Source organism: Phaenicophaeus curvirostris, chromosome 15, assembly GCF_032191515.1.
Source record: "Phaenicophaeus curvirostris isolate KB17595 chromosome 15, BPBGC_Pcur_1.0, whole genome shotgun sequence".
NCBI classification, from domain to species: Eukaryota; Metazoa; Chordata; class Aves; order Cuculiformes; family Cuculidae; genus Phaenicophaeus; species Phaenicophaeus curvirostris.
This window is the reverse complement of record NC_091406.1, coordinates 9,172,181-9,198,676: the sequence shown is the minus strand read 5'-3', so window position 1 is coordinate 9,198,676 and position 26,496 is coordinate 9,172,181. Positions and strand designations below refer to the sequence as shown.

The 26,496-nt window shown below is 63.4% G+C and overlaps 3 protein-coding genes across 8 annotated transcripts in view; 2 read left to right on the top strand and 1 right to left on the bottom strand.

The window, feature by feature from the left end:
- Window positions 1-5,878, top strand: part of UIMC1 (ubiquitin interaction motif containing 1) — a 38,696-nt gene extending 32,818 nt beyond the window's left edge. For all 4 annotated transcript variants that reach the window (XM_069869344.1, XM_069869345.1, XM_069869347.1 and 1 more), the window contains exons 10-13: window positions 1,002-1,080; window positions 2,616-2,736; window positions 4,394-4,457; window positions 5,414-5,878. In XM_069869344.1, coding sequence (XP_069725445.1) covers window positions 1,002-1,080; window positions 2,616-2,736; window positions 4,394-4,457; window positions 5,414-5,664 — 515 coding nt within the window. In that variant the 3' untranslated portion in view covers window positions 5,665-5,878. The remainder of the gene's footprint in view (window positions 1-1,001; window positions 1,081-2,615; window positions 2,737-4,393; window positions 4,458-5,413) is intronic.
- Window positions 5,879-6,781: 903 nt separating this feature from the next.
- Window positions 6,782-12,164, top strand: HK3 (hexokinase 3). The gene is made up of 18 exons (XM_069869532.1): window positions 6,782-7,375; window positions 7,449-7,611; window positions 8,073-8,221; window positions 8,334-8,453; window positions 8,570-8,665; window positions 8,742-8,841; window positions 8,919-9,102; window positions 9,269-9,424; window positions 9,537-9,770; window positions 9,860-10,164; window positions 10,243-10,379; window positions 10,511-10,630; window positions 10,719-10,811; window positions 10,902-11,001; window positions 11,081-11,264; window positions 11,348-11,503; window positions 11,689-11,922; window positions 12,017-12,164. The coding sequence occupies exons 1-18, from the start codon at window positions 6,782-6,784 to the stop codon at window positions 12,162-12,164; spliced, it is 3,273 nt and encodes a 1,090-aa protein (XP_069725633.1).
- Window positions 12,165-12,548: 384 nt separating this feature from the next.
- Window positions 12,549-26,096, bottom strand: UNC5A (unc-5 netrin receptor A). 3 transcript variants are annotated; one of them, XM_069869319.1, is made up of 16 exons: window positions 25,918-26,096; window positions 17,713-17,934; window positions 17,428-17,571; window positions 17,248-17,351; window positions 16,946-17,126; window positions 16,661-16,828; window positions 16,339-16,503; window positions 16,067-16,255; window positions 15,237-15,536; window positions 15,057-15,144; window positions 14,058-14,226; window positions 13,737-13,970; window positions 13,486-13,635; window positions 13,236-13,400; window positions 12,979-13,157; window positions 12,549-12,771 (listed from the first exon to the last, which is right to left on the bottom strand). In XM_069869319.1, exons 1-16 carry the CDS (start codon window positions 26,012-26,014, stop codon window positions 12,606-12,608), a joined length of 2,721 nt encoding a protein of 906 aa, XP_069725420.1. In that variant the 5' UTR covers window positions 26,015-26,096; the 3' UTR covers window positions 12,549-12,605. The 3 variants fall into 3 exon arrangements, with proteins under 3 accessions (XP_069725420.1, XP_069725419.1, XP_069725421.1); XM_069869318.1 differs by lacking the exon at window positions 25,918-26,096 and having other exon boundaries at window positions 17,713-18,142; XM_069869320.1 differs by lacking the exons at window positions 16,661-16,828; window positions 25,918-26,096 and having other exon boundaries at window positions 17,713-18,142.
- Window positions 26,097-26,496: the final 400 nt, after the last annotated feature.

The following is a 26,496-nucleotide window of genomic DNA, read 5'->3' as shown; positions in this document are numbered from 1 at the left end:
CCCCTTAGCCAGCTTGCCCAAGAGTGCTTAGTGCGACATCTGTTTTGGAGCTGGAGTCTTGAACATCCCTGGTGAAGCAAGCTAAGCTATCTGATGTGTTCCCTGAGGATGTTTGCTGGTGGCATGTCAACAGGAATACTCTGAGAAGAATTCGACTGGAAAAGACAACACTCTGATGTGCTCCCTGCAGATGCCTGGAGAGCAGGTTTGGGAAGGCTGTTTGGGCTTGCTGAAGGAACAGAAATTGTTGGACCCGTCACCAGCAGGCTGGTCAGCAGGATCTTGCTGGCTGCCCACGTGTGTCGGAGCTGCTGCTCTCCTGCTGCCACTGGAGACAAGCACCGCAGATGCTTAGCCCTGTAGAGATCTTCATCCAGAGGCCCCACAGAGCTGTACGCAGACAATAGTACAGATTCACAAGGGCTGTGAGCATAGGCTGGTTGTTGTAACCTTCCCTTCCAGTGCAAGCTGTGTCCCTCCCCAGCAAGGCTCACTCTTCCTACCATGTCTACAGAAGGGCTGGTGCCTCCACACAGCCCCTGCCTCAGCTCTCCTTCCCCTTGAGCTCACGGTTACCACGCTCCTTCCCCTGCAGCAGGCACGGGTGCTTAATTTGGCAGGGAGCGGCGCGGTGCTGCTGGAGCAGCTGTGTAACTCTGCTCCCAGGCTGTTGCGCTGCTGCACATCGGCTTTGAAATGACTGTAAACTGCATATTGTTGAACCAGCTGTTTCTGGCAGAAGACAAGTTACAGTGTGAAATGGCGAGCTTCTTCCAAGTCCGGGGAAGGTAACTTCTTCAGTATCCCCCCGGAAAAAAAGAAGAATTGGGCAGCTGCTTCTTCTGGAGGAGAGAAGACCCTGCCCATCACACTCAAGTATTTCTTTGCCATCGTTTCTGCTGCAACCTTGAGTGGAAGAGATCGAAACTTGCTGCTTTTGGACACGGTGTAGGGATGCTTTTGGGGTGGATGGCAGGTAACCCTTTCTTGTTTTCCTCCAGTGTTCACACGACGTCAGAGACAGGCAAGAAGTAAAGCTGCCAGTGGTGAAAGTGGCCCAACGTCCTTAGGCATTGACAAGTAAGTAGGTATGCTTGCTTCCTCCAAGATCATTTCTGTGCTTCAGTGCTAGCTTGCCTGTGGATGTCTGTCTTCCTGTATAAATGCTGGCTGTTGGCTTTATAGCAATGTTTCCCTAAGAAATTGCCTGCTCTCAGTGCCTCTTGTTGCAGTGCCGGCTGTATTCGTGCCAAAGCAAGAGGAATTTGCTGTTCTCAGATTGTTTATTTTTGCACTAATTTCCTTTTAGCCCGATCCGTGGTGGGTCAGGGATGCGTGGTCTCTGGCCGCCGTAGGAGGAGCTGTAGCTAAAATAGTGCTAACTCAGCCGGTTTCTGATGGGAGATTTGAGCTTGGTAACCCCTGGAAAAGAAGAGGGTAGGACAGGGAGGCTGTCAACACAGCACCTGTAGTGATATTTTTAATTAAATTAGACTTTCAGAATAGCAGTGTCTTTGTTTAATCTCTTCCTATGCAGCCCCTCCTCCTGCCACCCACACAAAGCATCATAGGAGAGGATCTGACAGTAAAATCCCTGCTATGGAAGCAATTTTGCTGTTACAAACAGTGGATGGCAACATCACTAATGGAATTAGGCTAATTATAGAGAGGACAGCTTCTGTTTAGACACATTATCTGGGTAATCAGCACTGACTGGAAAGAAAATACGGGAAAAGTGCTGCAGAGTTTTGCTCGATATGGGGGCTCTCCATACGCATTTTGGAGCCTGGGGTGTGTTTTTACTGGGAGAGTAGTGCTTATTAAAGTGAACGCTGCTGCTGGGCTGGTCCCTGGGGGCTCATCTCTCCTTGGATGGTCCATTTCTGAATAGCTCCCCGTGTGGATGATCCCCTCCTGAAGAACCAGTGCCCTCTTCTGCACGGCTCAGTCCCCACTGAGAGCTGTTGAGGAAGCGAGTGTAGCTGTATAAATCCACACCTGACCTTTGTCTACTTTCACCCAGGGTAATTTTCTTCCCAAGCACACTCAGTCGTCCTGCATGAGCCTGGGCATCATCTACGCAAAGGAGAGGGTTTGAGGAACACGCTGTGCCAGCCCCCCAGCAGGAACGCGTGCTCTGCATTCCTCGCCCAACATGGCATGATGTAAAATGGAGACAGTGCAGAGAAAGACTTGATTTACTAGTCAGACAAGTTCATCCAGCCCTGGTAAAATGTCTCTCTGATTTAACACACTTGGTTTGCTTTTCAGGCAGAATTTTAACTCCCCTTTGCAAAGCCCTCGCACTTCATTTCTGTGGATTTTGACAGGGTGCTTTATGTCTGGGGAGAATCAGCGGTGTTTGAGATAGTTAGATGAGCGCATTTGATTACTGTCCCGCTGCTGCAGCAGCAGGATACAGAGGAACAGGCAGGGAAAACTGATAATCACTCAATCTTTGCGATTGGTGCCGGCCCAACCCCACTGAGCGAGACCCGATTTGGTGACACGTCTTCTCTGTGGCGTGGCCTGGAGGAGGAAAGTCACGGCTGGTGGCTGGGAGCCTGGCGCTGGGTGAATCCTAATGCAGTGCTCTGTCCTTTGCTGCCTGGCAGGTGTGAGAAGTGCTACCTCTGTAAGTCACTGGTGCCACTGCTGCAGTATCAGAGGCACGTGGACAGCTGCCTTCAGGCTGCTAGGCAAGCTCAGGGAACCAGGAGGCTGCGAAGCGCCAAGGTGAGGGGCGACCCTGCAGAACGTCTCCTTTTGCTTCGTGCCGGGTTTGGGGCTGGGTTGGCAGCAGGAGCAGTTTCCTTGGTTTATAAGCTGAGCTGTAGAATTGCCTGTCCCTGGGGGCTGCCCTGGCCAGAGAACTCGTTGCCCTCCCTTATGCGATGCTCTGCAAGAGCATGGACTGGTCCCAGGGGTGAGCTAATCCAGCGGAGCTGCCAGTAACCTCTCCAGCGGGCAGGCAGCCAGGGCTGTCCTGCTGCCAGACAGCGGCCTCGGTCTTGCAGGCTTCCTGGGCTGAATATAGATGGATTGGAGGGCAGTGCTGGGATGACAAGCATATCTGACTCTATCCACGAGATCTTTCCTGGGTGGAAGGCTTCAGAGCCAGAGCAGGAGGAACTGCTCCATCTGGGAGCAAACCACAGTGTCCTGGGAGAAATGGGGAGTGCAGTGGGGACGTGCCCTGCTAGGAGAGGTGAGAGGCAGGAGCGTGGGTAGCAGCTGGCTTGCAGTCACTGGCCAGGTGCTGACCCCCACCATGCTTTTTCCTGCTCCTGTTAGTCCTGGGAGAGCGCAGAGAGGGGCCTTCCTGCTGATTCCTGCAGGCGCAGCCCTAGTGCCGCAGCTTTGCCGGTGCTCAGAAATGTGATTCTCAGCATGAAGATGCAACATGATGTCTTAGTTTTGTATAATCCCTTAAATCCATCACAGGCCTCAGCCCTTTGGGGATTCAGATGCAAATGGAGATTTCTGGTTGATGATTTTGGCTGGGATACAGCCAAGCGCTGTGTGGTTCAGAGCACTGCAGGGCACGGCTGCTCCTGCATGTGACCAGCTCCATGGGGGCTGTTTCACTCTGTCGCTCCACCTCACAGCTGACATGTGGGGTTCTGCACTTGGGCACAGGGCATGGGGGAAAGGTTCTGCAGCTCGGTGGCCCTTTGGGACAGCTCAGCAAGGCTTTGTGTTTCCTCTGTCCCAGGTGGCAGCTTACCATGGGAGCAGGTCATGCCTGAGCATGGGCTGGGCTGTCAGAAAGCTTCCCAGCAGTGCTGCTGGGTTTGTGGGTTCCTGTCACAGCCCCTTTTGGGGTGCTTTGTGGCTCCAGCCTTGCAGATGGGCTGCCAGTGCCTACTAGAGCAGTGCTGGGGACAGGCATCCTCCAGGAGAGTAGACTTTTGCTGGGCCAGCAAGTCTCAAAGCAGCCAGGCCAAATGGTCGTCCTTTAGCCTGCATGACCAGCGTAGCCGTGTGTTCCTAGGTGCTGAGAGGAGGTGCGAGATGTGCACTCCTTGTCTAGCTGTGCCCTGTGGTCAGCCCCTTCCCTCCTGTGTCAGGCCTGGACAGAGCAGGATGGAGTCTGCCCTTGCAGGGAGGTGCTGGGGCTGTGCCTGCGCCGTGGCAGAGCCCCTGGTGCCCTCATTTCTCTGTTATAGCCCCACACTTGCTGGCTGGGCTTGGGGTGGCTTCTTGTACCCTGGCCTCCCTCCTTACCAGTTTTATTAACTTTCCCCTTGGTGGCTGACTGTGTGCAGTTGGAGGCCCTGGAAATGCAGCATTCCTGCTTGTGCCCAGCCTGACCCTGTGGGCTTGGGGAATGTGAAACCAGCCACAGGGCTCCCTCATGACAGGGCCGTGATGACAGTTCTCTTCTTGGCAGGACGTTGGGAGACAGGAGAGAGGACTCCTCAAGATGCTGGAGCTCTCGGAGGGCAAATCTCCAGGTGGGAAGCTGCTTCTTATGTCTGCCTGGCTGGGTCAGGGGTGCCCTTTCCCAGGTGTCTCCTTGCAGTCCTGGGCCCCCAGATTCCCCTTGAAGGGCTCTGTTCTTCCTGAGCAGAGCAGGAGGCTGTGGGCTCAGCTCTCCAAGGGGTGTTGGGGTGCTGTCCTCCCTGCCGGCATGCTTGCACTTCCCCCCACGTGTCATAGATTCATTAAGCTTGGAAAAGAATTCTAAGATTATCCAGTCCAACTGTCATCCCAACACCACTGTCCTTACTAAACCATGTCCCAGAGTACCACATCCACATGTTTTTTGAACACCTCCAGGGAAGAAGACTCCACCACTGCCTGGGGCAGCCTCTTCCAGTGCTCAATCACTCTTTCATTAAAGAATCTTTTTCTAAAACTGAACGTCCCCTGTTGCAATTTGAGGCCATTCCCACCTGTCCTACCGCTTGTTGCTTGGGAGAAGAGACTGACACACACCTTGCTCTATCTTTCTTGCAGAGAGTTGTAGAGAGCAATAAGGTCTCCTCTCAGCCCTTTCTTCTCCAAGCTAAACAACCCCAGTTCCCTCAGATGTTCCTCATAACACTTGTTCTCCAGCCCCTTCACCAGCTTTGTTGCCTTACTCTGGATGTGCTCCAGCACCTCAATGTCCAGGGGCAGGAGATGACTGGGGAGAAATGCTTTCATAGAATCACCAGGTTGGAAAGGATCCACTGGATCATCGAGTCCAACCATTCCCATCAGTCACTAAACCATGTCCCTGAGCACCTCATCCACCCGCTTTTTAAACACCTCCAGGGAAGGTGACTCAACCCCCTGCCCTGGGCAGCCTGTTCCACTGCCCAATGACCCTTTCTGTGAAACATTTTTTCAACAGCACCCTCTCCCCCATGCCTGGGGCTCGTGCTCGGAGCGGGCCCTGCAGGGCTGACGAGTGTTCCTGTTGCAGGTGCTGATGCAGGGACCCCCCTCCCTGGACTAGGAGACCAACAGGCCTCTTCACCCTCGGTGGAAGCTGGGGAGCCGGCGTTGGAGAACCCCAGCTCCCTTCAACACCTTCCTTGTGACGTCTCTGTGACACCCGGCGTCTCCTTCTCGGAGGTCACGGACTGTGTGGTGGACTTGGAGCCGCACGCAGCTCTTCGCTTGGGCAGCCAGCAGCAGACCAAGGGCTGCCGACGAAGAAAGCGCAAGTTCTGAGGCTGCTGGTGCCCGGGGAGGGTCTGTGCCGCTCCCGCCCCCGGCGTCACCCACAGCCTCGTCCTCCCACCCCTCTTTTCTATGTTTTATACAACGTGTGCAGGGAGTGCTGGCTGGAGAAGTGACTGTGTTTTATAGGTGCCTGTGCAGCTTTGCTCTCTGTTAAAGAAATGGAAATATATTTATGTATCTTTTTATGATCTGCCACAAGACGGAGGAGCTGTGCTGTCTGTCTGGGGGGAAGGGGAGAGAGGAGGAGCTGCACAAGGTGCATCCAGTCGCCCTTCCCCAAGCCCGTCCTGAGGCTGAGCGGGAGTTTGGAGGCCCCCGTGCTGGGGCGGCTGTGCCCGACGTGCTGGGAACCACGGCGGGCATGGTCCCCATGCCCCTGCTGTCCCTGTGGCGGGGCAGCCCCCACCCCAGGAGCCTCCACAGGTGGCAAAGGGCTGCATGTGGGGAGCGCGGCCCAGGCCCAGCGGCCGAGGCGGGGCGGCGGGGGCGATCATTGGCTGAGGCAGGGCCGGCCCGTGTGCACTGGCCAATGGGAGGGCAGGGTGGGGCGGGCTGGCCAATGGGAAGGCGGGGCAGGGCGTGCTGGCCAATGGGAGGGCAGGGTGGGGCGAGGCCCTTGTCGGGCGGGTGCTCATTAGCTGCAGCCTGTGTGCAGTGACCAATGGGAGGGCGGGATGGAGTGGGGCGGGAGCGGGCTGGCCAATGGGAAGGCAGGGCTGAGTGGGGCAGGGTGGGCTGGCCAATGGCAGGGCGGGGCGGGGCGCGGCCGTTGCCGGGCGGGCTCTCATTGGCTGCGGCGGGCTGGGCCCTCACGCTTTGGCCAATGGGAGGGCAGGGTGGGGCGCGGCCATTGCCAGGCGGGCTCTAATTGGCTGCGGCGGGGCCGGGCCCTCACGCTTTGGCCAATGGGAGGGCGGGGCTGGGCGGGGCGCGAGCGCACCGGCCAATGGGAGGACGCATTCGGGCGCGCTGAAAAATAGGGGGGGGGCCGGGTGGGGCAGGGCGGGGCGGGGCGCGGCCCTTCCGGACGGGCTCTCATTGGCTGCAGCGGGCGAGGCGCGAGTGCTCTGGCCAATGGGAGGGCGGGACTCGAGCGCACCGGCCAATGGGGGGGCGCGGCCGGGCGGGGCAGGGCGTGCCGGGGCGCGGCCGGCGGGCGGGGCCGCCATTGACTGTGGGACCGGGGCTAACGGCCGGTGTGGCGGGCGCCGCGCCGGTTGCGGTGCCGGTCGCGGCTCGAGGGGCGGCCCTCAGCCCTCAGCCATGGGCAGCCCGCAGCGCCGCGGCGCCTCCAGGCCCCCCCCGCTGCCCCGCGGCGCCGCCGCCCAGCCCCGCTGGTGAGCGGCCCGGCCGCAACGGGGGGGGGAAGGGGCGGGGTCGGGATCCTCGGAGTCGGGGCGCAACCCGCAGCCTCCCCGCTTGTTGCAGGTGCCGGGCCGGGCCCCTGGCCGTGGTGGGGCGCCGCTGCTCGCTGTACCCGCGGGGCGCCGCCTGCGGAGCGACGACGGAGCCGGGGGACGATGCCGAAGCCGCGCGGAGCCGGGACGCGGAGGGGAGGTGGGAGGTGGCGGGTTCCCCTCCTTCTCCTCCTCCTCCTCAACCTCATGTCCCCGCGGTGCCCGGCGGTGACCCCCGGCTCCTCGCCCGCAGGTCGAGCCCCTCGCTGGGACCGCGAATCCACGGCGCCCCCTGCTCGCCGGTAAGCGCCACCGGTTCCCCGGGGGGAGGCGGCCCCTCGCCCCCGGGAACTCGCCCTAACGAGCCGCCCGCAGGTGCAGCGGGCGCTGCTGGCGCTCGCCCTCCCGCTGGAGATGCTACAGGCGCTGAAGGGCCGCATGCTGCGCGCCATGCGCGAGGGGCTCAGCCGCCAGACGCACGCGCGGGCCACGGTGCGGATGCTGCCCACCTACATCTGCTCCACGCCCGACGGCACAGGTGAGACAGCCCGGCACAGGTGAGACAGCCCGGCACAGGTGAGACAGCCTGGCACAGGGGAGACAGCCTGGCACGGCCGCCTCACACGCCGAGGGCTGCGATGGTCTCTGGCCGGTTACGGGGTCCATAAGCCACCCCTACGCTGCCTCTGCCGGGCCCCAGCGCAGGGACAGAGGCCGGGAGACCCTCCCTTGGCCCCTGTGGTGGTCTCAGAGGCCGGGAGACCCTCCCTTGGCCCCTGTGGTGGTCTCAGAGGCCGGGAGACCCTCCCTTGGCCCCTGTGATGGTCTCAGAGGACGGGAGACCCTCCCTTGCCTCCTGCGGTGGTCTCAGGCTCTCAGTTCCCTCGCCCGTGGGTGAGTGACTGCTCCAGGACGGGGAGAGGAGCAGATCTTGAGCTGGGAAGGGGACACCTGCCGCAGGGCAGGTCTCTGCGCGACATTGCCTCTGCTCCACTTTAGAGAAGGGTGACATTCTGGTGGTGGAGCTGGGCCATAACTACATCCAGACCGTGTGGGTGAACCTCCTTGGTGATGGGAACCAAAACCCCAGAATGACGGAGAAGATCTTCGATATGCCAGAAGACATCAAGCAGGGCAAAGGGGAAATGGTACGAGGAGGCCGTGTCAGAGGCTCGGTAGCTCTGGGGCTCCGGGCTGCCTTCTGCAGCCTGGGTTCTGGGTAAGGGGGAGCAGCCTGTCACCCCAGCCGTGCCCTTTCAGCTCTTTGACTTCATTGCTCAATGCGTGTACCAGTTCCTGAAAGACATTGGCAACCCCCAGCAGCACATCCCCTTGGGCTTCATCTTCCCCTTCAGCTGCAGGAAGCAGCAGCTGGACAAGGTGAGCGGGACAGCCCTGTCCTGGGGCTGCTGCTGCCTCCTCCCCAGCACATCAGAAGTGGGAGCTGGGCCAGCTCCGTGCTGGAGACCGACAATTTGGCCACATGCTCTCCACAGGCAGAACTCATCTCCTGGTCCAAGGGCTTCAGCTGCAGTGACATGGAGGGGAAGGACGTGGTGCAGTTGCTGCAGAGCTGCATCAACAAACAGGAGGTGGGGGCCGGGAGGGGCTGGCTGGAGGCTGACCCTGCAAAGGGACTGATGATGTTCTTGCTTTGCCCTTGGCCAGATCTACCACGTGGAAGTTGTTGCCCTGATAAACGACACGGTGGGCACCATGATGACCTGCAGCATAGAGGGGAAACCCTGTGAGGTCGCTTTGACTGTGGGTGAGCAGCGGGGACCCCATGTGCCTGGGTGCTGGGGCGGGGGCTGCGCTGATACTCACACCCATGGCTCCCTGCAGGTTCAGGCACCAACAGCTGCTTCATGATCCCAGCACAGCTGGTGGAGATGGCGGAGGAGACCAGTAGGCGGATGTGTGTCAACACTGAGTGGGGCTGCTTCGGGGATGACGGCACCCTGAGCGATGTCTTTACCTCTTACGACCAGAGTGTGGACCATGAATCCTCCAACCCCGGGGAGAGGAGGTGCTCCCACCCCCAGCAAGGGCAGAATTCCTTGGGATCCTTGTCAATCCCAGAGCACGCAGGCCCCACCGACACACACGGGGCCGCCTGCAATGCTCCTAGGTGCTCTTGAAGGGCCAAGGGGTGTTGAGGGGGAAGGACTCACCCCTTCTTGGGATGCACACAGGTTTGAGAAGCTGGTGAGCAGCCTGTACCTCGGGGAGATCACCCGGCATGTGCTGATTGGCCTGACTGCAGAGAAAGCACTCTTCATTGGAAACGATATCACTGTCTTAAAGACCAAAGGTGCACTCAAGACCCAGCAGGTCCTGGGGATCATCAGGTGAGTGTCTGGGGACCAGGAGCTACTATGGGTGGGAGGAGAGCGTGATGGGTGGGTGCCCCTGCCTGTGAGTTGGTGGCTCCGTAGGCCAGCGCTGTGCTTTTCCTTGCAGCAAGGAGGACGGCATGATCGAGGCGAGGATGGTTCTGGAGGCTCTGGGGCTGCAGCCGAGCGAGCAGGATTGCTGCCGGGTACAGCAGATCTGCCGGGCGGTGGTGAGCCGTGCCGCCGCGCTCTGCGCTGCTGGGCTGGCTGCCATCCTCAGCTACATGTGCCAGGCCCAGGAGCTGGAGATGTTGTTGGTGAACGTAGGGGTGGACGGTGACTTGTACCGGGGCTACAGCAGGTAAGGAGAGCCATGAGGCTCCTGGCGGAGCCCTAACCCAGCAGGATGCCTCCCGCCCGGCCCTGGCCATCTTATTCTTCCTCTGGCAGGTTCAAGGAGATCCTGCAGAGCGTGACTGGGATGCTGTCCCCCGAGTGCATGGCCACCTTCCTGCCCTTGGTGGGTAGCACTGGGCGAGGAGCAGCCATCATAACAGCGGTGGCTTTGCGCTTAGTAGCCAAGCGCCAGGAGGTGGACAAGATGCTGGCCCCGCTGCGGCTCAGCCGCGCTGACCTGCAGCGCGTCCAGGCACTGATGAGGCAGGAGATGGAGCTGGGGCTGCTCAAGGAGAACAATGGCAACACCTCCCTCCGCATGCTGCCCACCTATGTTCGCAACACGCCTGATGGCACTGGTGAGGGATGGGGACCAGGTGAAGGGGATGCCGGGGAGGTCGTAGCCCCTGCTGATGCCCTTTGCTGGCTCCCCACAGAGCGAGGCGAATTCCTGGCGTTGGACCTGGGGGGAACCAATTTCCGAGTGCTGGTGGTGCGTGTGGCAGAGGACATTCGCATAACCAGCGAGATCTACATCATCCCGACTGCCGTCACGCAGGGCACCGGCGAGGCGGTGAGGCTGAGGAACGGGGCGAGGGGTGGGTATTGCCTCCCCCCCTCACTGCCCACAGACCTGGGAAGGAGATGGGAGGCCCCAGAGCATCACCCCAGCTTGGCCTCTGAAACCGTGGCCGCTCTCTGCAGCTCTTTGACCACATCATTGACTGCATGAGGGACTTCCAGATGAAGCAGGACCTGAAGGATCAGGTTCTTCCGCTTGGCTTCACTTTCTCCTTCCCCTGCCAGCAGTTGGGTCTGAATAAGGTGAGGGGGCGAGTCCAGCCCCGAGGGTGGTGGGGAGGGCGCCTGGGTGCGAGGCAGCCGCCTGGCCCCCGTTCATCCTCTCTTGCAGGCAGTGCTGCTGAGCTGGACCAAAGGCTTCAATGCCTCGGGCTGCGTGGGACAGGATGTCGTTCAGTTGCTGCAGGAGGCTGCCCAGCGCAAGGTAGGGAATGGCTGGGGGCCTGTCTCCAGGAGGTGCCAGCCCAGCAGGGTGTCACTAAGCTGTATGTGTCTCTTCCTTCTTGTTTGGCAGAACTTTGGGTTGAATGTGGTGGCTGTGGTCAACGACACCGTGGGCACCATGATGTCCTGTGCCTATGATGACCCCAAATGTGAAATCGGCCTCATCGTGGGTGAGGAGCACCTCTTCCCAGCCAGCCTGGCCATGGGATGTCAGGTCAGGTGGTGGTGACACCAGTGTGGGGCCCACAGGGACAGGGACGAACGCTTGCTACATGGAGGAGATGCGGAATGTGGGCAGCGTGGAAGGGGAGGAGGGCCTCATGTGCATCAACATGGAGTGGGGGGCGTTTGGAGACAACGGCTGCCTGGAGAACATCTTCACTGACTTTGACTTGATGGTGGACAAGACAACAATCAACGTGGGCAGGCAGAGGTGAGCAAGGGCCCCGGGGCCGGGAGGGTCTGGGTGGAGGCAGCCGTGCCTGGCTAAGGCTGCCAGGGTTGTACCCGGGGCAGGTTTGAGAAGCTCATCAGCGGCATGTACCTGGGTGAGATTGTGCGTCACATCCTACTGGCGATGATGGACAAACAGCTCCTGTTCTGCGGCAAGCCCTGCCCCCAACTCCAGACCAAGGACATCTTCAAGACCAAGTTCCTCTCGACTATTGAGATGTGAGTGCTGAGCTCTGGTGGGTTCCTTCAGCCTAGGGTTACGGTGTGAAGCCTGAGCCCAGGACAGGGGGTGCATGCCTACACTGATGGGGTGCATGCAGGGTGATTCCAGCTCACGGGACTGGGACAATGATGGAGATAGGGACTGTGATGGTGATGCTAACGGTGCTCCTGGTCTGGGGCAGTGATGGGCTGGCCCTGAGCCAGGTACAGAGGATCCTGCAGAACCTGGAGCTCCAGCCGAGCTTCGAGGACAGCGCACTGGTGCGGGAGGTGTGTGAGACCGTATCCCTGCGGGCGGCCCAGCTCTGTGGTGCTGGCATGGCTGCTGTGGTGGAGAAGATGTGGGACAACCGAGGCCTGGACCGCATGGCTGTCACCGTGGGGGCAGACGGCACCTTGTACAAGATGCACCCGCAGTGAGTGGGGGCCGGGGTGGGCAGCAGCCACTGGGGGGGCCCTATGGCAGGGGTGGAGGCCACAGTCCTCACCCTCCCCTCCTCTTCCCCCCAGTTTCTCCCAGCGCCTCAAGCAGACGGTGGAGGACCTGGCGCCCAACTGCACTGTCACGTTCCTGCGGTCAGAGGACGGCTCGGGGAAAGGGGCTGCGCTTGTGGCGGCCGTGGCGTGGCGCACGGCTGAGCCACCATCCCCTCAATAAAGCGCTTTGCTCTGCCCCTCTGCCTCCTGAGTGCGCACGGGGCGGGGGTAGCAATATATATCGAATTTATTTACATTCACGTCCGGCAGACCCCCCGCCCGCGGCACCGCTATGTACATAAGGCCAAGTGTAAATACTTGAATGCACTTAATACAGAATTAAAAAAACGGTCTTTACACAACACGGCACGGGGCCCGGGGCCGCCTGGCCCCACACGCAGACAGCACGACGGCACCGCACGCACGACGCACACCCAGCGCTCCCCTAGCCCCTCGCCACGGGGCTGCGGGACCCCGGGGCCAGGCTCAGCCCCACCGCCCCGGCGCTGGGGGGCACAGGCATCCCTCTCGCAAGGCGGGGGGCCCAGGGGCCGGCCGGGACCCCCCTGCCCCGCGGTGGCAGCCCCCCAGGAGTGGGGCTGCACATCTCACGCCACGGCGCTCAGCACTCTGCCTCGGAGACGGCGAAGAGGGCACCGTCCTGCTTGCCCACCTCGGCCACGGCTGCGGCCAGCTGCGAGAGGTTGCCGTTGGGGAAGTGCCGTGCTTCCCACAGGTTCAGGATCATGGCTGTGGGGCTGGGCTTGGAGGCGAAGAAGCTGAGATGGCTGGGAAGGGATACAGAGCGACCGTGTCAGGGCACAGGGATGGCTCTGCGCCCTGTGATCAAACCCATGCTGATCTCACCTTGGGTACCACCCCACTCCCAGGGTCCCACAGCACGCGAGCATCTATCTAAAGGTTCAGGATGAGAGCAGAAGCCCTCCCATCTCCATCCACTATGCCACCCCACCTCTGTCCCCAACCCAGGCCACCTGTCGAGGTTGAGCTTCTGGGCCAGCATCCTCCAGTCAGCTCCCCGGGTGCCTGGTGGGTCCAGGCTGCTGATGATCTTCTGGCGGATGAGGAAGGGGATCTTGAAGGCACTGGGGCCCACGAGGGCTGGGGCACCAACCTCACTGTCGGGGACCAGCCAGTCCGAAAACCTTGTGTCCTAGGGGAGAGCACCAGAGGGGTGAAAGTGAGCCCATCCCAGCATCGTGTCCAGAACCACTCCAAGCCCTGCCCTCACCTTGGCGATGTTGAAGTTGACAGTGAAGCTCTGCCCATCGCCCTCCACCTGCCAGACCCAGATCTTGCAGGCCAGCTCACAGGTGCTGGGGCTCAGGCGCTCCAGGGTGAAGGTGCAGTGCAGGAAGGGCTGCAGCCCACTCCAGATGTGGTAGAAGGGGATCTCCTGCAGCACGGTGATGGGTGTGGGGGTCAAGGTGACAGTGACAACTCCCGTGTCCCCATGGTTACCCGCTGGTCATGCTCCTCACCTGGTAGCTGGCAAGGAGCTTGCTCTTCCAGAGGGAGCTGGGCATGTCATGGATGGAGAGGCGCAGGTTGTGGTAGCTATCCTTGAAGTGCAGCACCCGAGGGGCTCCGATCAGCTGCCCCCCGAGCTGCTTCTCCAGCTGGATCACCTCCTGCCAGCACAGGCAGCAGTTGGGAGGAGATGCTGTGCCCCAGGAGCCCAGCCTTGCCCCCAAACCGGGAAGGGAGATGCCGCACGGGGATCATCCAGTACCTTGAGGACGTCCTGGGTGTCGCTGAGGCAGTAGACGCGGATGTTGTACTCGAGCGAGGGGCAGGCGGCCGGCGCGAACAGGACCAGCTTGAGGCGCTTGGAGGCCGCCATGCTGAGGGACTCACCGACCAGGGCGAAGCGCCCCAGCTGCTCTGTGAAGATGTAGCAAGCCTGCGCTTCCAGCTGGCAGTAGTACAGCTCCGTGCACGGCTCAGCACCCAGCTGCAGCACGTCCTGCGGCACCCAGGCAGAGATGCACCCGAGGCACGGGCACCCTCCCCACCCAACCTCAGCCCCATGGAGCCCCTGGCAGCGGCTCACCTCCCATGTGCCCTCACACGATTGTTTCTTGAGCCAGATGCTCCAGTTCTCAGCACTGGCCTCCACGCAGTGACCCATGGCCAGGATGGCGGGGCGGGTGAGGAGGACACCGGGGGGGCCACAGCTGACGATGGGGCTCAGCAGCGTCTGACAGCCGGACAGGGGCAGCCTGGGGGGCAGCTGAGTGTGGCCAACCTCAACCCAGCAGCCCCATTCCCCAGCAGACCCAGCACAGCATCATAGAATCACCAGGTTGGAAAAGACCCACCGGATCATCGAGTCCAACCATTCCCGTCAATCACTAAACCTCAGCACCTCATCTACCCATCACTTAAACCCCTCCAGGGAAGGTGAATCAACCCCCTCCCTGGGCAGCCTGTTCCAGTGCCCAATGACCCTTTCCATGAAAAATATTTTCCTAATGCCCAGCCTGAACTTTCCCTGGCAGAGCTTGAGGCCATTCCCTCTTGTCCTGTCCCCCGTCACTTGGAAGAAGAGGCCAGCACCCTCCTCTCCACAACCTCCTTTCAGGTAGTTGTAGAGAGCAATGAGGTCTCCCCTCAGCCTCCTCTTCTCCAGGCTAAACACCCCCAGCTCTCTCAGCCGTTCCTCATAAGGCCTGTTCTCCAGCTCCTTCACCAGCTTTGTTGCTCTTCTCTGGACTCGCTCCAGAGCCTCAACATCCTTCTTGTGGTGAGGGGCCCAGAACTGAACACAGGATTCGAGGAGCGGTCTCACCAGTGCCGAGTACAGAGGGAGGATAACCTCCCTGGACCTGCTGGTCACGCTGTTTCTGATCCAAGCCAAGATGCCATTGGCCTTCTTGGCCACCTGGGCCACTGCTGGCTCACGTTCAGCTGCTGTCAACCAACACCCCCAGGTCCCTCTCCTCCAGGCAGCTTTCCAGCCAGACTTTGCTTAGTCTGTAGCACTGCACAGGGTTGTTGTGCCTCAAGTGCAGGACCTGGCATTTGGCCTTGTTAAATCTCCTCCACCTACCTGACCTCCTCCTGCTTGTGCAGGGTCAGGTAGACCTCATAGATCTTCCCCCGTGGGATGGCATCGGGTGGAATGAGCAGGCTGATCCCTGGGTGGGGGGATGCAGGCAGTGGGATGAGCCCCACGGGGACCCGCCAGCATCACACGGCGCTCCGGCAACCCACGCCCACCGCGCCGTACCTGTGTTGGGGATCATGAGCCGCCCCCCTAAGAAGTTGAAGGTGCCATAGGCCATGTTGTTGGTGCCACGGGGCAGGGAGCGAAAGTAGCTCTGGGTGGAGAGCCGGGCCACAAAGTCGGCGCCCTCGGCGGAGGGTGAGCTGTGGTGCAGCGTGTGTCGCCCGGCACCCAGCGGGCTCAGCAGGTGCCCGTTGGGCAGCTGGAGTTTGGCTGGACCATCCTGGCGCGGGCAGAGCGAGCCCTGGTATGTCATGGTGGTGGTGCTGAGGTCGGGCTGGATGGTGAGCAGGCTGGGGTTGTCTGCAGCACAAAGCACGGGACCGTGGCACCGGGGCTCAGCAGGGACAGGGTGCGTCCTGCTGGCAACACGGTGGCACAGCCGGCCCCAGGAAACAGAGGAGACACAGCCCCTGCCCCATAGTAAGGGCCCTATGGGGCATGACTACCTCTGGAGGTTCTCAAAGGGCATCAAGCCTCTGCCCCACAGACCCTTCCTTGGGGTCACTGGGGCACATAGCACCAACCCAGAGCAATGGCCCTATAGGGACCACGAAGCCTGTAGGACACAGCACCTCTACCCACAGCTTTGTGGAGCACAAAGCATTGACCCCACAGTCAGGAACCCCTGAAGATACGGTGTCCCTACATCAGGGATACCATAGGATACAGAGCTTCCACCCACGACTCCATGGGAGACGTGACTCCATGGGGCACAGATCCCAGCCCAGGGCAAGGGGATGTCCTGGCACAGACAGCCCCTCCCAGAGCCTCCCCAGGGACAGCGTGCCCCATCGCGGCTGCACAGCCCCATCCCCGCAGCCCTCGCTCACCGGCCTTGCTGGGCTTGATGCTGACGGGCTGGAAGCCAGCGGTGAGGATGGAGGAGTCGGCCACGTCTGCATCCAGGCCCCCCTTCTTGCGGCAGTACACCAGCAGCCCCACCAGCAGCAGCAGCACCAGGCACACAGCCACGGCCACCAGCCCCACGTACAGCGCCACGTCCTCGGTGCCGGGTACGACTGCGTGGGGCAGGGCATCAGCATCCATAGGTAACCCCAGCCCCCCAGCCTGGGGGCGCCCCCGCCGCCCCTGCTGCGCTCACCGTGGCTGCAGAGCTCGGAGGTGCAGTTGCGGGTGTCCAGCTCGGGGCCGTGGCACTCCTGGCCCCCGTTGCGTGGCGCGGGCTCCGAGCACTCCCGGCTCCGCCAGTGGGTGCATTCGGCCCCGCACACCGACCATTTGCTCCACTGCGACCAGGCACCATCCACTGCGGGCACAGCCGGGGGTCAGCACCCCGCTGCCACCCCCTCCCCTGCCCTGGGGCCAGCAGAGACGGACACATGGGGGGTGAGAGGACGAGACGCCCGGGGGAACAGGGATGGCAGTGGGGAGTGCGGCATCGGCACGGCGGGCGCAGAGGGTACCTGGGCAGAGGGTGGTGCAGGCAGTTTTCTGCACGTTTTGGCCCTCACAGAAGGCACCTCCGTTGAGGGGCGTGGGGTTGGTGCATGTCCGGCTCCGCTTCTGCCAGCCCCGTCCGCAGCTGGTGCTGCAGCCCGACCACTGCGTCCACGTCGACCAGCCGCCGTTCACTGGGTGGAGAGGGACCCGTCAGCGCCCGCCGGGAGAGGGGGATGCAGGGCGAGGGGGGACACGGGGAGGGCGACACCAGGGTGACACGGTGGGGCTGGGGTGCAGTGGGGCCGTACCGTAGACGATGATGGCAGCCGAGGCGCTGCGGCGACGGGCCACGATGTTTTTGGCCACGCAGGTGTAGTTGGCGGTGTCGGCCAGGCGGGCTTGGCGCAGCACCAGGCTGTGCTCCGGCGTCACGTACACGTTGGTGTCCAGTGCCGGGTCCACCAGCTCCTCGTTGCGCAGCCACTCCACCTGCGGGGCCATAAGGGGGTGTCACCAAATGTCACCGCCCGTGTCACCCCCTCGAGGAGCACCCACAACATCCCCGTGGGCAAGGGGCACCCCCGGCTGCTCCGGGGCTGTAGGGGCTCACCTCGGCGGGCGGGATGCCCTCGGGAGGGCGGCATGGCAGCACGATGCCCTGCTCAATGGAGACCTCCCTGGCTGTCGGCTCCTGCTCGAAGTTCTTGCGCAGATCTGAGGAGGTGAAGGGGTGAGGGCCGGGGCTGGGGCCAGCACCCCACGTCCCAGCCGGGCACCCGCAGACACTCACAGGCAACGCGCACAAAGGCTTTCTGGCTCTTGGTGGTGCCGGAGGAGCTCCAGGCCACGCACTGGCACCAGTACTCCTCCAGCCCAAAGATCTTCTCCACTTGCTGGCGGGTGACTTCGATGCGCACCTCCATCACCGGCAGCCCTGCCACCGGCACGCACCGTATCAGCGCAGAAACGCCAGGAGAGGTTCCCCACAGCCCCAGCTCCATGCAGAACCCCGCCAAGAGCAGTACATGTGGCTCCATTTAGCGGGGCGCGCGCCATCCCTGCCGCCGGCGCTCACCAGTGCTGTGGTCGGTGCTGTGCTGTGTGACGTGGTCACCCTGGTGCACCCACTCGCCGTTGCACTTGAAGTAGATCTGGGTGGCGGGGGTGGCACGGCAGGCCAGGCTCACCGCCTTGTTCTTCACAATGTAGACGTCCTCTGGCTCCAACTGGAAGTGTGGCAGCAGGTCCGGGGACGCACCGGACACCGGGTTGGCCACGGTCGCACTTTGCTGAGCACCTGTGGGGAGACAGGGGCTCGGCCACCGCCAGCGCGCCTGTGCCGGGTGATTGTCCACCCCGGTGTCCCCTCCGTGCTGGTGGCCCTGTGCATCCCCCTCTGGGGACACAGCAGCCCCATCCTGGCCTCGCCATCCATCAGGGAGAGCAGCCATGTGGTGGCTGCGCCCGCTGAACCCACACCGATCCCTCATGTCCACACTTAGTGCTAATGAAAAGGAAATGTAGTGTGACCAACGAGGGCCATCGCTCACGCCTCCCAGGGCACCCGCTGCCCCCTTTCCCCGGCACCCCTGCTGTGCCGGGGCCGCTTCCTGCCTCACCGCACCATGGGTTGGCACAGGGTGAGTGGGGGGTCGTGCACCCCATGCCCTGGGTGACACAGCAGGGTTGGGCATCCCCCAGCTTTTTTGGGGGCCTGGGGTGCCACACACCAGGGCAGGGTTCCCATGGGGACACGGCACGTGCCATGGTCCCGCAGCGCCCGTGTCTCTCAGTCTGGACAGGGCCAGGTGCCCCTGCTCCCCGCTGGCACCGCTGCTGAAAGAGTTAATAAACCAGGCCCTAAATAAGCATTTGATTAACAAACGATAAAATAGCGATTGTGTCACTGAATGAAGCTGTAATTGCTGCTGCTAATTGGCTGGTTAGGATTTAATAAGCAATTAAATGGGATGGAATGCACAGTAATTAAGTGCCTTCTTTGGCAACCACCCGTGCCCCCTTTGAGCCCCCTGTCCCTGCCCACCCGGGGCTCCTGCCGGGGCTGCAGGGCACCCTGGGGACCCGGGGGACACCAGGGTCCCTCAAGCCCTGGATAAGTCTCCCAGGGGGGCTCTGAGCCTCCCTGCTCCCCCTGGTTGACTCAGACTTTTCCAAGCCAGGGAGAAGGTGCTGAGTGAGCCCACCGCGATGCCCGCCGGGATGGGCAAGGTGCAGCAGTTAATTTACGTGGGGAAGATAAACGGCCACCATAACACACCGGTTATTACCCCATCAGCACTTTTACAATGTCGCTGGCAATTAATTTAATTAAAACCCCTGTCGGGGATATACAGGCATTTCATATTTCACTGGTTTAACGACCCCCCCCATCCATCCGCAGCCTGGGGCTGGCCCAGGGGGTCACGGCGCGGACAGGCGCTGCGGTCCCTGCCGCGGTGCCATCCCCGCTGCCGACTGCAGCGTGGCTGGATGCAGCATCCACCGCTGCCATCCCACCCCAGCACCCCTGGGTGCTCACGCTGCGCTGGCCACGGAGGCCGAGATGGGCAGAAAGGCAGCCCAGCTTATTTACAAAACTACCCGCAGCGGGCACGCCGGGAGAATAGGGCAGGGGGGCTGTGGGGACCGGGATTTAATCACAGGTGGAAAGAGGATTGTGGATGCTGAGCTGTGTGTAGGTCCATCTGAGGCGTGCAGGAAGCAGCGATGGGTACGAGAGGCAGGATGGGCCCAGAGCACCCCCAGTCGCCCACCCAACCAGGGTTCTGGGTGCCTTGTGGGCACGGTGGGACCGTGGGCAGCAAACAAAGCTGGGGACGTGCAGAGAAGGGCAGAGCTGGGGGCTGCCAGGCATGCCTCGCGTGGGGATGCTGCCCTGCTGCTGGGCACCCACGGGGCTCTGCGTTGTGGATGGAGCCATGCAGTGCAGCTGGGAGGCTCAGGCTGGCCTGGACCTCTGCAAGAGAGTGGAGGAGACACGGTCTGGGTGCCTCCTGCACCACGGGCGTGCCCCATATACCATGGGCACTGCATGTTCCATGGGCACCTGATGCACCGTGGGCACCTGATGCACCACGGCCACCCCACGAGGCACGGCTATGCCGAACCCCACAGGTATCTTGTGCACCGCAGGTGCCCCGCACCCTGTGGGCACCCCAAACTCCCGTCTGCTCCATGCTCTGCAGGCACCCCCATGCACCCTACACCCTGTGCCTCCCTCCTCCACGTCACAGGCACCCCACACAGCAGGAGCACCCCCAGTTGGTGGGTGCCCCGTGGGCAGTGGTCGCTGACGTGGCGCTGTGCCGGCTCCCGCACCACGTCGGCCTCGCCACTCACCTGCCGCTGCGTTGCTATGGAAACAGGCAAGATGCTTATGTCACCTTGGCAAAGGGATCCGGGGAACTTCAGAAGGGGATGGGGAGTGGGGACCATGGGGACAGGAGGTGTGGGGTCCTGCTTGCCCCTGGGACCTCCACACACTGTGGAAGGAGCACAGCCCTGGCCGGACGCTCTCTCGGCAGCCGAAGGGGTAATTGGGAGTGCGGTTTGCTACCAGCCCTGATAAATCACAGCCGGCAGAGCCAGTGCATTAAGCAAGGCTTTATTATCAATTATCCCCCACCCACGTGGGCTAACGAGCGAGCCAGCAGGCCTGACGAAGGGGCTGGGGGCCAGGCTGGGCTGCAGCACCCACCTCAAGAGTCAGAGGGGATGGGGGCCCCATTATGGGCTCTGAGCACTCATCTTCACCCCAGCACGGTGGGACCCCCAGCTGCTCCTGGCCCCCTCCCCTCGCAGAGCTCCCCTCTGCTCCCTGTGCCACCTCAGCCGCTGCCACCTTGGGTGGCCACACGGCCCCTCACCACAGCATCTGCTCCCCCCAGCATCGAAAACACCAGGTGTTACTGGTGTTACTGGGCAGGGAGAGGCTGCAGGATGCTGCATTGCCCAGCGTGGTGGGGGGGCACTGCCAGGACCAGACATATGCCCCCCCCACCCCGATCCCGGTCCCCCTGGTCCTCAAGGGGCTTCTCCTGCCCCCAGTGCTGGTTCCGTGCTGGCCAAGAGGAGCACGCTGGGCACCTTGGTGCCTGCTGCGGGGAGACGCTGCGAAGGTCAGCGTGTTCTTGGCGAGGACAGGCTGCATGCCGGCGGCTGCAGCAGCACCAGTGCCAGCCCCAGCCCCAGCATCCGCTCGGCACAGCTGCCCCTGGGAGGGAGCAGGCAGCTGCCTGCAGTGGGTCAACACTCCTAGGGCACAGGTCTGCCCTGAGCGCTGCTGCCCAGCTGCGCCCTGTGCACTGGCTGTCCCCAGCAGGGCACTGAGCCGTCCCCAGCAGCCCTGGATCATCACCTCCATCTGCCTCCAAACCCTGCCTGCACCCCTACCTGATACTTGCCACCCTGGGCTTTCCTGCAGCGAGGTGGGGACATCGTCCCCAGCGCCTGCCCTGTTGGCTGTGTCCCCCCTCAAATCCCTGCAGGCTTCCCAGCCACCAGATTCAAACCCAGCTGGTGACCCACTGTGCCCACGCCAGGCCTGGCACGTCGTTAACATGAAAGATTTCCTCACACTTTGCCGGCGCCACAGCGGCAGGTAATTAAAGCAATAATTGCTTCTGATTGTGCCTGCCTAAATGAGAAAAGGGTGAGCATCAGCGAAAGGGCAGAGGATGCCTTGCTGTGCCCAGAGCACTGTGGAAGTGCCAGCGCTGCCCTCCGCTCCGCAGACAGGGGCCCCACTGCCAGCACTTTGCTCTCCGCAGGGCACAGACGAGAGGAGCTGGCACGACTCGCTACCATCAAAAAGCTTGTCTGAGGCTTTGAGCTGGGCACCATCCTGCTGGTAGAGGCTGGCTCTGAGCCACAGCGAGCTGGTCCTGTCCCTGGGAGATCCACAGCTTTGCCCAGGGCTGCCCAGCTGCCATGGCCACTCCGGTGCTCACCTGGAGCACCTGGGCATTGCCAACTGCTCCCCCTGCACCCACCTCCTCACCCCGCGCAGCCTCCATGGTGATGCCAGGCAGGTGCTGGTGCCAGCCCCAGGCAGGCAGGGAGCCAGCAGAGCTGGATGCCAACGCAGGGCAGCATCGCTCGGCTCCCGGCCAGTCTGGCGCTGGGGATAATGCGATGACGGGCACAGAGTGCCCGCGTGTCCCCCGTGCTCCACCAGGCGCTGTGCCCCTGGGGGTGCCCCCCGCCTACCCAGGACCATGTCCTCAATTTCCCACGAGCCAGGTGCTGTCCTGCCCCCCCAGGCGTGTGCCACACCTGTGCCAGCCCCATGGTCACAGGAGGGGCTGGGTGGGTGCAGCAAGGGCCGGAGGGTGCCCGGATCCCTGGTGAGCGCGTGGCAGTGTCTGGGCTCTGATTAAGCCAGCGCTCGTTATGAATGAATTAGTCAGGCAGGATTGCATGACAATGGAGCTGCCTAATTATGGATTTGAGCTGATAACACTCTCCCCATTACATGCAATTAGCATGTGCCAGGGCAGGCTGCGCCCTCCCCTTCCCAATAGCGCTGCACGGGCTCAGCCGTGCCCAAGCTGGGGGCCTCCACTGCCCCGTGCCCAGCTTTTTGAGGACAGCCGTGCTGGTGAGGGCAGCTGGGGATTGCAAACCCTCCCCAGGGACCATTCTGCCTGTCTGGGGCTTCTGGTGCTGGGACCCAGTGCTGAGCCCCCTTTACAGGGCACCCACAGAGCCTGGTCCCCCTGTGCTCCCCCGGCACACACAGAGCCCTGTTCCCAGCAGCCCTGCTGAGCCTCGCAGCCCCGAGCCTGCACGCAGGATCTGTGCCAAGCTGTGCCAGCCTCCGTCAGCAGCAACCGGAGCATCGCACAGGGAGAGGGTCCCGTCCTGGCCTCAGTAAGGGATGGGGGCTCCCCCAGCCCAGCCTGAGACTAGAAAGGTGTGGGGAAGACAGGATCGGTTCAGCCCCACCTGCTGGGGCTCTCACTGGGGCCCGAGCCCAGGAAGCCCAGTGGTTTTCCTGTCTCTCCTTCAATGGACATTGAAGAGAAAATGCTCTGTCTGAGCCCTGGACCTGCTGGGATGAGCGTCAAGGTCACCTCAGTCCTGCGTCCCCGATGGAGTTGGGAGGGAGCTGTGGGGGGCTGGAGAAGGTCCCTCCAGCCACATAGTGGTCCTGGGTGCCAGGTCCAGCCCCACGGCCTCTTCCCTCCCTCTCACGTGTGATACGGGGCAGCCTCGGCACCCCATAACCCTGCAGCAGCAAGTGGTGGATGGAGAGGGCTGGGACCTGAGATCCCCATCCTGCAGGAAAGACCCCAGGCTAGGAAGGGTCTAGGGGGGCAGGTGAGCTGTGACATGCCTGACACTCACCCAGGAGCAGCACCCAGGCAGCAGGGACAAGGGAGCTGTGTAGCTGGGCCTGACTGGGATGAGGACAGGGTCCCGGTTTGCAGAATCTGGAGACAGCCCACCCTAGCCAGCCAGCAAGCAGACACGTGATGCACATGCAGCAGCGATGGTGCCAATGGCCAGAGTGGTGCTGGCACTGAGGATGCACCCCTGGGTGCAGGGCAGGACGTGCACAGTGCGCAGTCCCCATGTCACCATCCTTCAGGAACCAGCACCAGTCTCGGGGTGGTCCCCGGCGATGATGACCACCCAGGTAGGACGGATGCTCAGCTGCACCCACGAGGTGCCGGTGGTGGCTCTGGGGGTGCCCAGCCCCTGGCAGCACCGCGGTCCCCTCCCGCAAGCACCTGCCAAGGCTCCACACGGTTTGATGTAGTGCCAGCCCCGCGTGGCACCGAGCCAGAACAAACAGCCCTGGGCGGGCTGCGTCTGTCGCGCGCTCGCGCTGACAGCCGGCACAGCAGCTTCCCGGCTGCCCGGTGCGTGCCAGCCCTGCCCGCTGCCCTGCCTGCCGCACGGAGGCACCAGTGCCCAGCCCAGCACGGGCTGCGGGGCACCGACGGGATGTGGTGACCTGGGGTGCTGGCTGTGGCACACCGAGTTGTGGGGTGCGGTGGTTGGGCTCTGCCCGCTGGAGTCTGAGGGTCCCTGGGGAGGCCGGTGGCACTTTAAGACTCAGAGCCTGTAGCCCCGTCTAGAGAAGCCGGGGCAGGAGCTAGCGAGGGCCACATGTGCTGTGCCAGCCTCGGGGCAGGAGATTCACCAGGGCCTGGCACCGGCTGCTGCAGATGCCAAGGAGAAAGGGAAGGGCTCATGGCAGCGCAGGGCCAGGTGTAGCTCTGGGGAAGGACCCTACTCCTGAGCTCTTGCCTACTTGCCAGCACAGCAACCAAGTGAGGCAGCCCCGGTGCCTCAGTGCTCACCCCACACGGCTGCCGGCGGGCGAGCCCCAGCCCTCGTTGCTGCTCTCGCTCTTCCCCTGTGGGCACTGGCAGCAGAGCAGGCAGCTCGACCAGGGATGCTCCACCACGGCCGCAGGCAGGGACCCACTGCTTGGATACCTGGGTTCCCCTGTCCCCAGCCTGTGTCTTGCAGCCTCGGAGAGCCCATGCTGTGCTGTGCCAGGCTGTCCCGTGCCATGCTAGGCTGGAGCAGCACCCACTGCGCAGAGGCCCAGCCTCCCCTTGTCTGTGCGGAGCGTTGGCCATGCAGGTGGCTGGGCTCAGTCACGCCGCGGCTGGCTGTGAGCTGCCTGCCAAGCGAGCCGCAGGGACAAGCTCCTGAGCTGGCACTGGCACTGCTGGCATCCCCCACACCTCCTGGCACAGAGGTGGCACGGAGTGGCCTGGTGCATTCCCTGCCTCACTGCCTTCCACCTCCATCCGTCTCCACGGTCCCGCCACAGGGACAGTGGCGCTCCGTGCCCGGCTGAGGATCGGTACCCACAGCATCCTCCGTGTGGGTCTCCTGCACCCGAGACGTGCCACCCGCCGTGCCACCCATCGTGCCGCCCATCGCAGCGTCTCTGCGGTGTCCCCTGCAGACGGTGCCATGCGGGGAGCGCCGGGTGTCCGGCTGGGAAGGACGGGTACGAGGAGCACGGTGCCCACCCGGTGACCGAGCCCAGGATAGGGGACGTCTCCGGTGGCGGCGGGGGGTCGGTTTGCCGGCCCCCCCGGGAGCAGAGGGGGTGTCCCCCCTCTCCAGACCCCGAAGAGCGCACGTCCAGCCCCGCGCAGCTCCCCGCCCCCCGCCCGGTCCTTTGTCTGCAGCCGCCACTTCCAGACTGCCGTGACACCTGCGAGCGGCCGCCAGCCCCGGGCCGCCGCCGACCCCCCCCCGGCGCCTCCCGACCCCCCCCCCCCCAGCCAGGCAGACGGTGCCGCTCAGCCCCGGGGGTCCGGCCCTGCCCCGCTCCGCCCGGGGTGGGGGCAGCACCGGGGCAGCCGGACTCCGGACCCTCCGTGTCTGCAGCGACAGCCCCGCAAACACCCCCCCGCCACGGCCACCCCCCCGCCGCGACAGCAGCCTCCGCGCTGTGCCCAGGGATGGAGACGGCTGGGACACCGTGCAGGGAGCAGGGATGCCGTGTGCGGGGCAGGGATGCTCTGTGCGGGGCAGGGATGCTGCGTGTGGGGCAGGGAAGCTGTGCAGTCAGGGATGCTCTGCAGGCAGGCAGGGATATTGTGCAGGCAGGGATGTTGTGCAGGCAGGGAGGCTGTCTGTGGGGCAGGGATGCTGCGTGCGGGGCAGGGATGCTCTGTGTGGGGAAGGGATGCTGTGCAGGCAGGGATGCTGCGTGTGGGGCAGGGATGCTGTGCAGGCAGGGATGCTCTGTGCAGGCAGGGATGCTGTGCAGGCAGGGATGCTGTGCGCGGGGCAGGGAAGCTGTGCAGGCAGGGATGCTCTGTGCAGGCAGGGATGCTGTGCAGGCAGGGATGCTCTTTGCAGGCAGGGATGCTGTGCAGGCAGGGATGCTCTTTGCAGGCAGGGATGCTGTGCGCGGGGCAGGGAAGCTGTGCAGGCAGGGATGCTGCGTGCGGGGCAGGGATGCTCGGCGTGGGGCAGGGACCCGTCGCACGGAGCGGGTCCCACCACGAGCAGCCGTTCCCGGTGCTGGCAGAGCCCCGGCGGAGCGGACCCCCCACCCCCTCCACCCCGGTGCCGGCCGGGCACGCGTGAGCCGCCAGGCGTGGGCGCGGGCCGGGGGGTGGCAGCTCCCCCCTTCCCCGCTTCCCCGCAGCCTTGGGGGCTCCCCGCCCCGGGAACGGCCCCGGTCCCCGTCCCCGCCGTCCCGCGGGTGACCTTGCACCGCGGCCGGACCCGCCGCCCCGCCCTCCCCGGTCCCGGTCCCGGTCCCGCGGTGACTCACCGGCGGCGGCGAGGAGCGCGGCGGCGAGGAGCGCCCCGAGCGGCCCCGGCGCGGCGGCGGCGGCGGGGGGCGGGTGTCGGCGCGGCCGCGCACCCATGGCGCGGGGCGAGGGAGCAGCGCGGGCCCCGCTCCGCGGCGCCCTCAGCGGGCCACGGCCCCACCGGCCCCGCCGCCGCCACCCGCCCGGCCCCGCCGCCGCCGCCGCCGCTGCCGCCCGCCCGCCGCTCCGCTCCGCTCCGCCCGGCGCCGCCAACGCGGGGCGAGCGCCTCCCCGCCCGCGGGAGGGACGGGCAACAGCCGAGCGCGCCCCCGCGCCCCCCGCCCGCGCCGCGCCCCCGGCACCCGCCCGCACCGGCACCCCGCCGCACCGCATCGTCATCCCCACCGGCACCCCCCTAGCACCCCACCGGCACCGCACCCCACCGGCACCCGCAGCCCCCGGCGCAGCATCCCCAGCGGCACCTCCCCCGGCACCCCCACCAACATCCCCACCGGCACCCCACTAGCATCCCCCCCGGCATCCCCACCGGCACCCTGCCAGCCGCGCATCCCCCGCATCAGCACCCCTAACACACCACA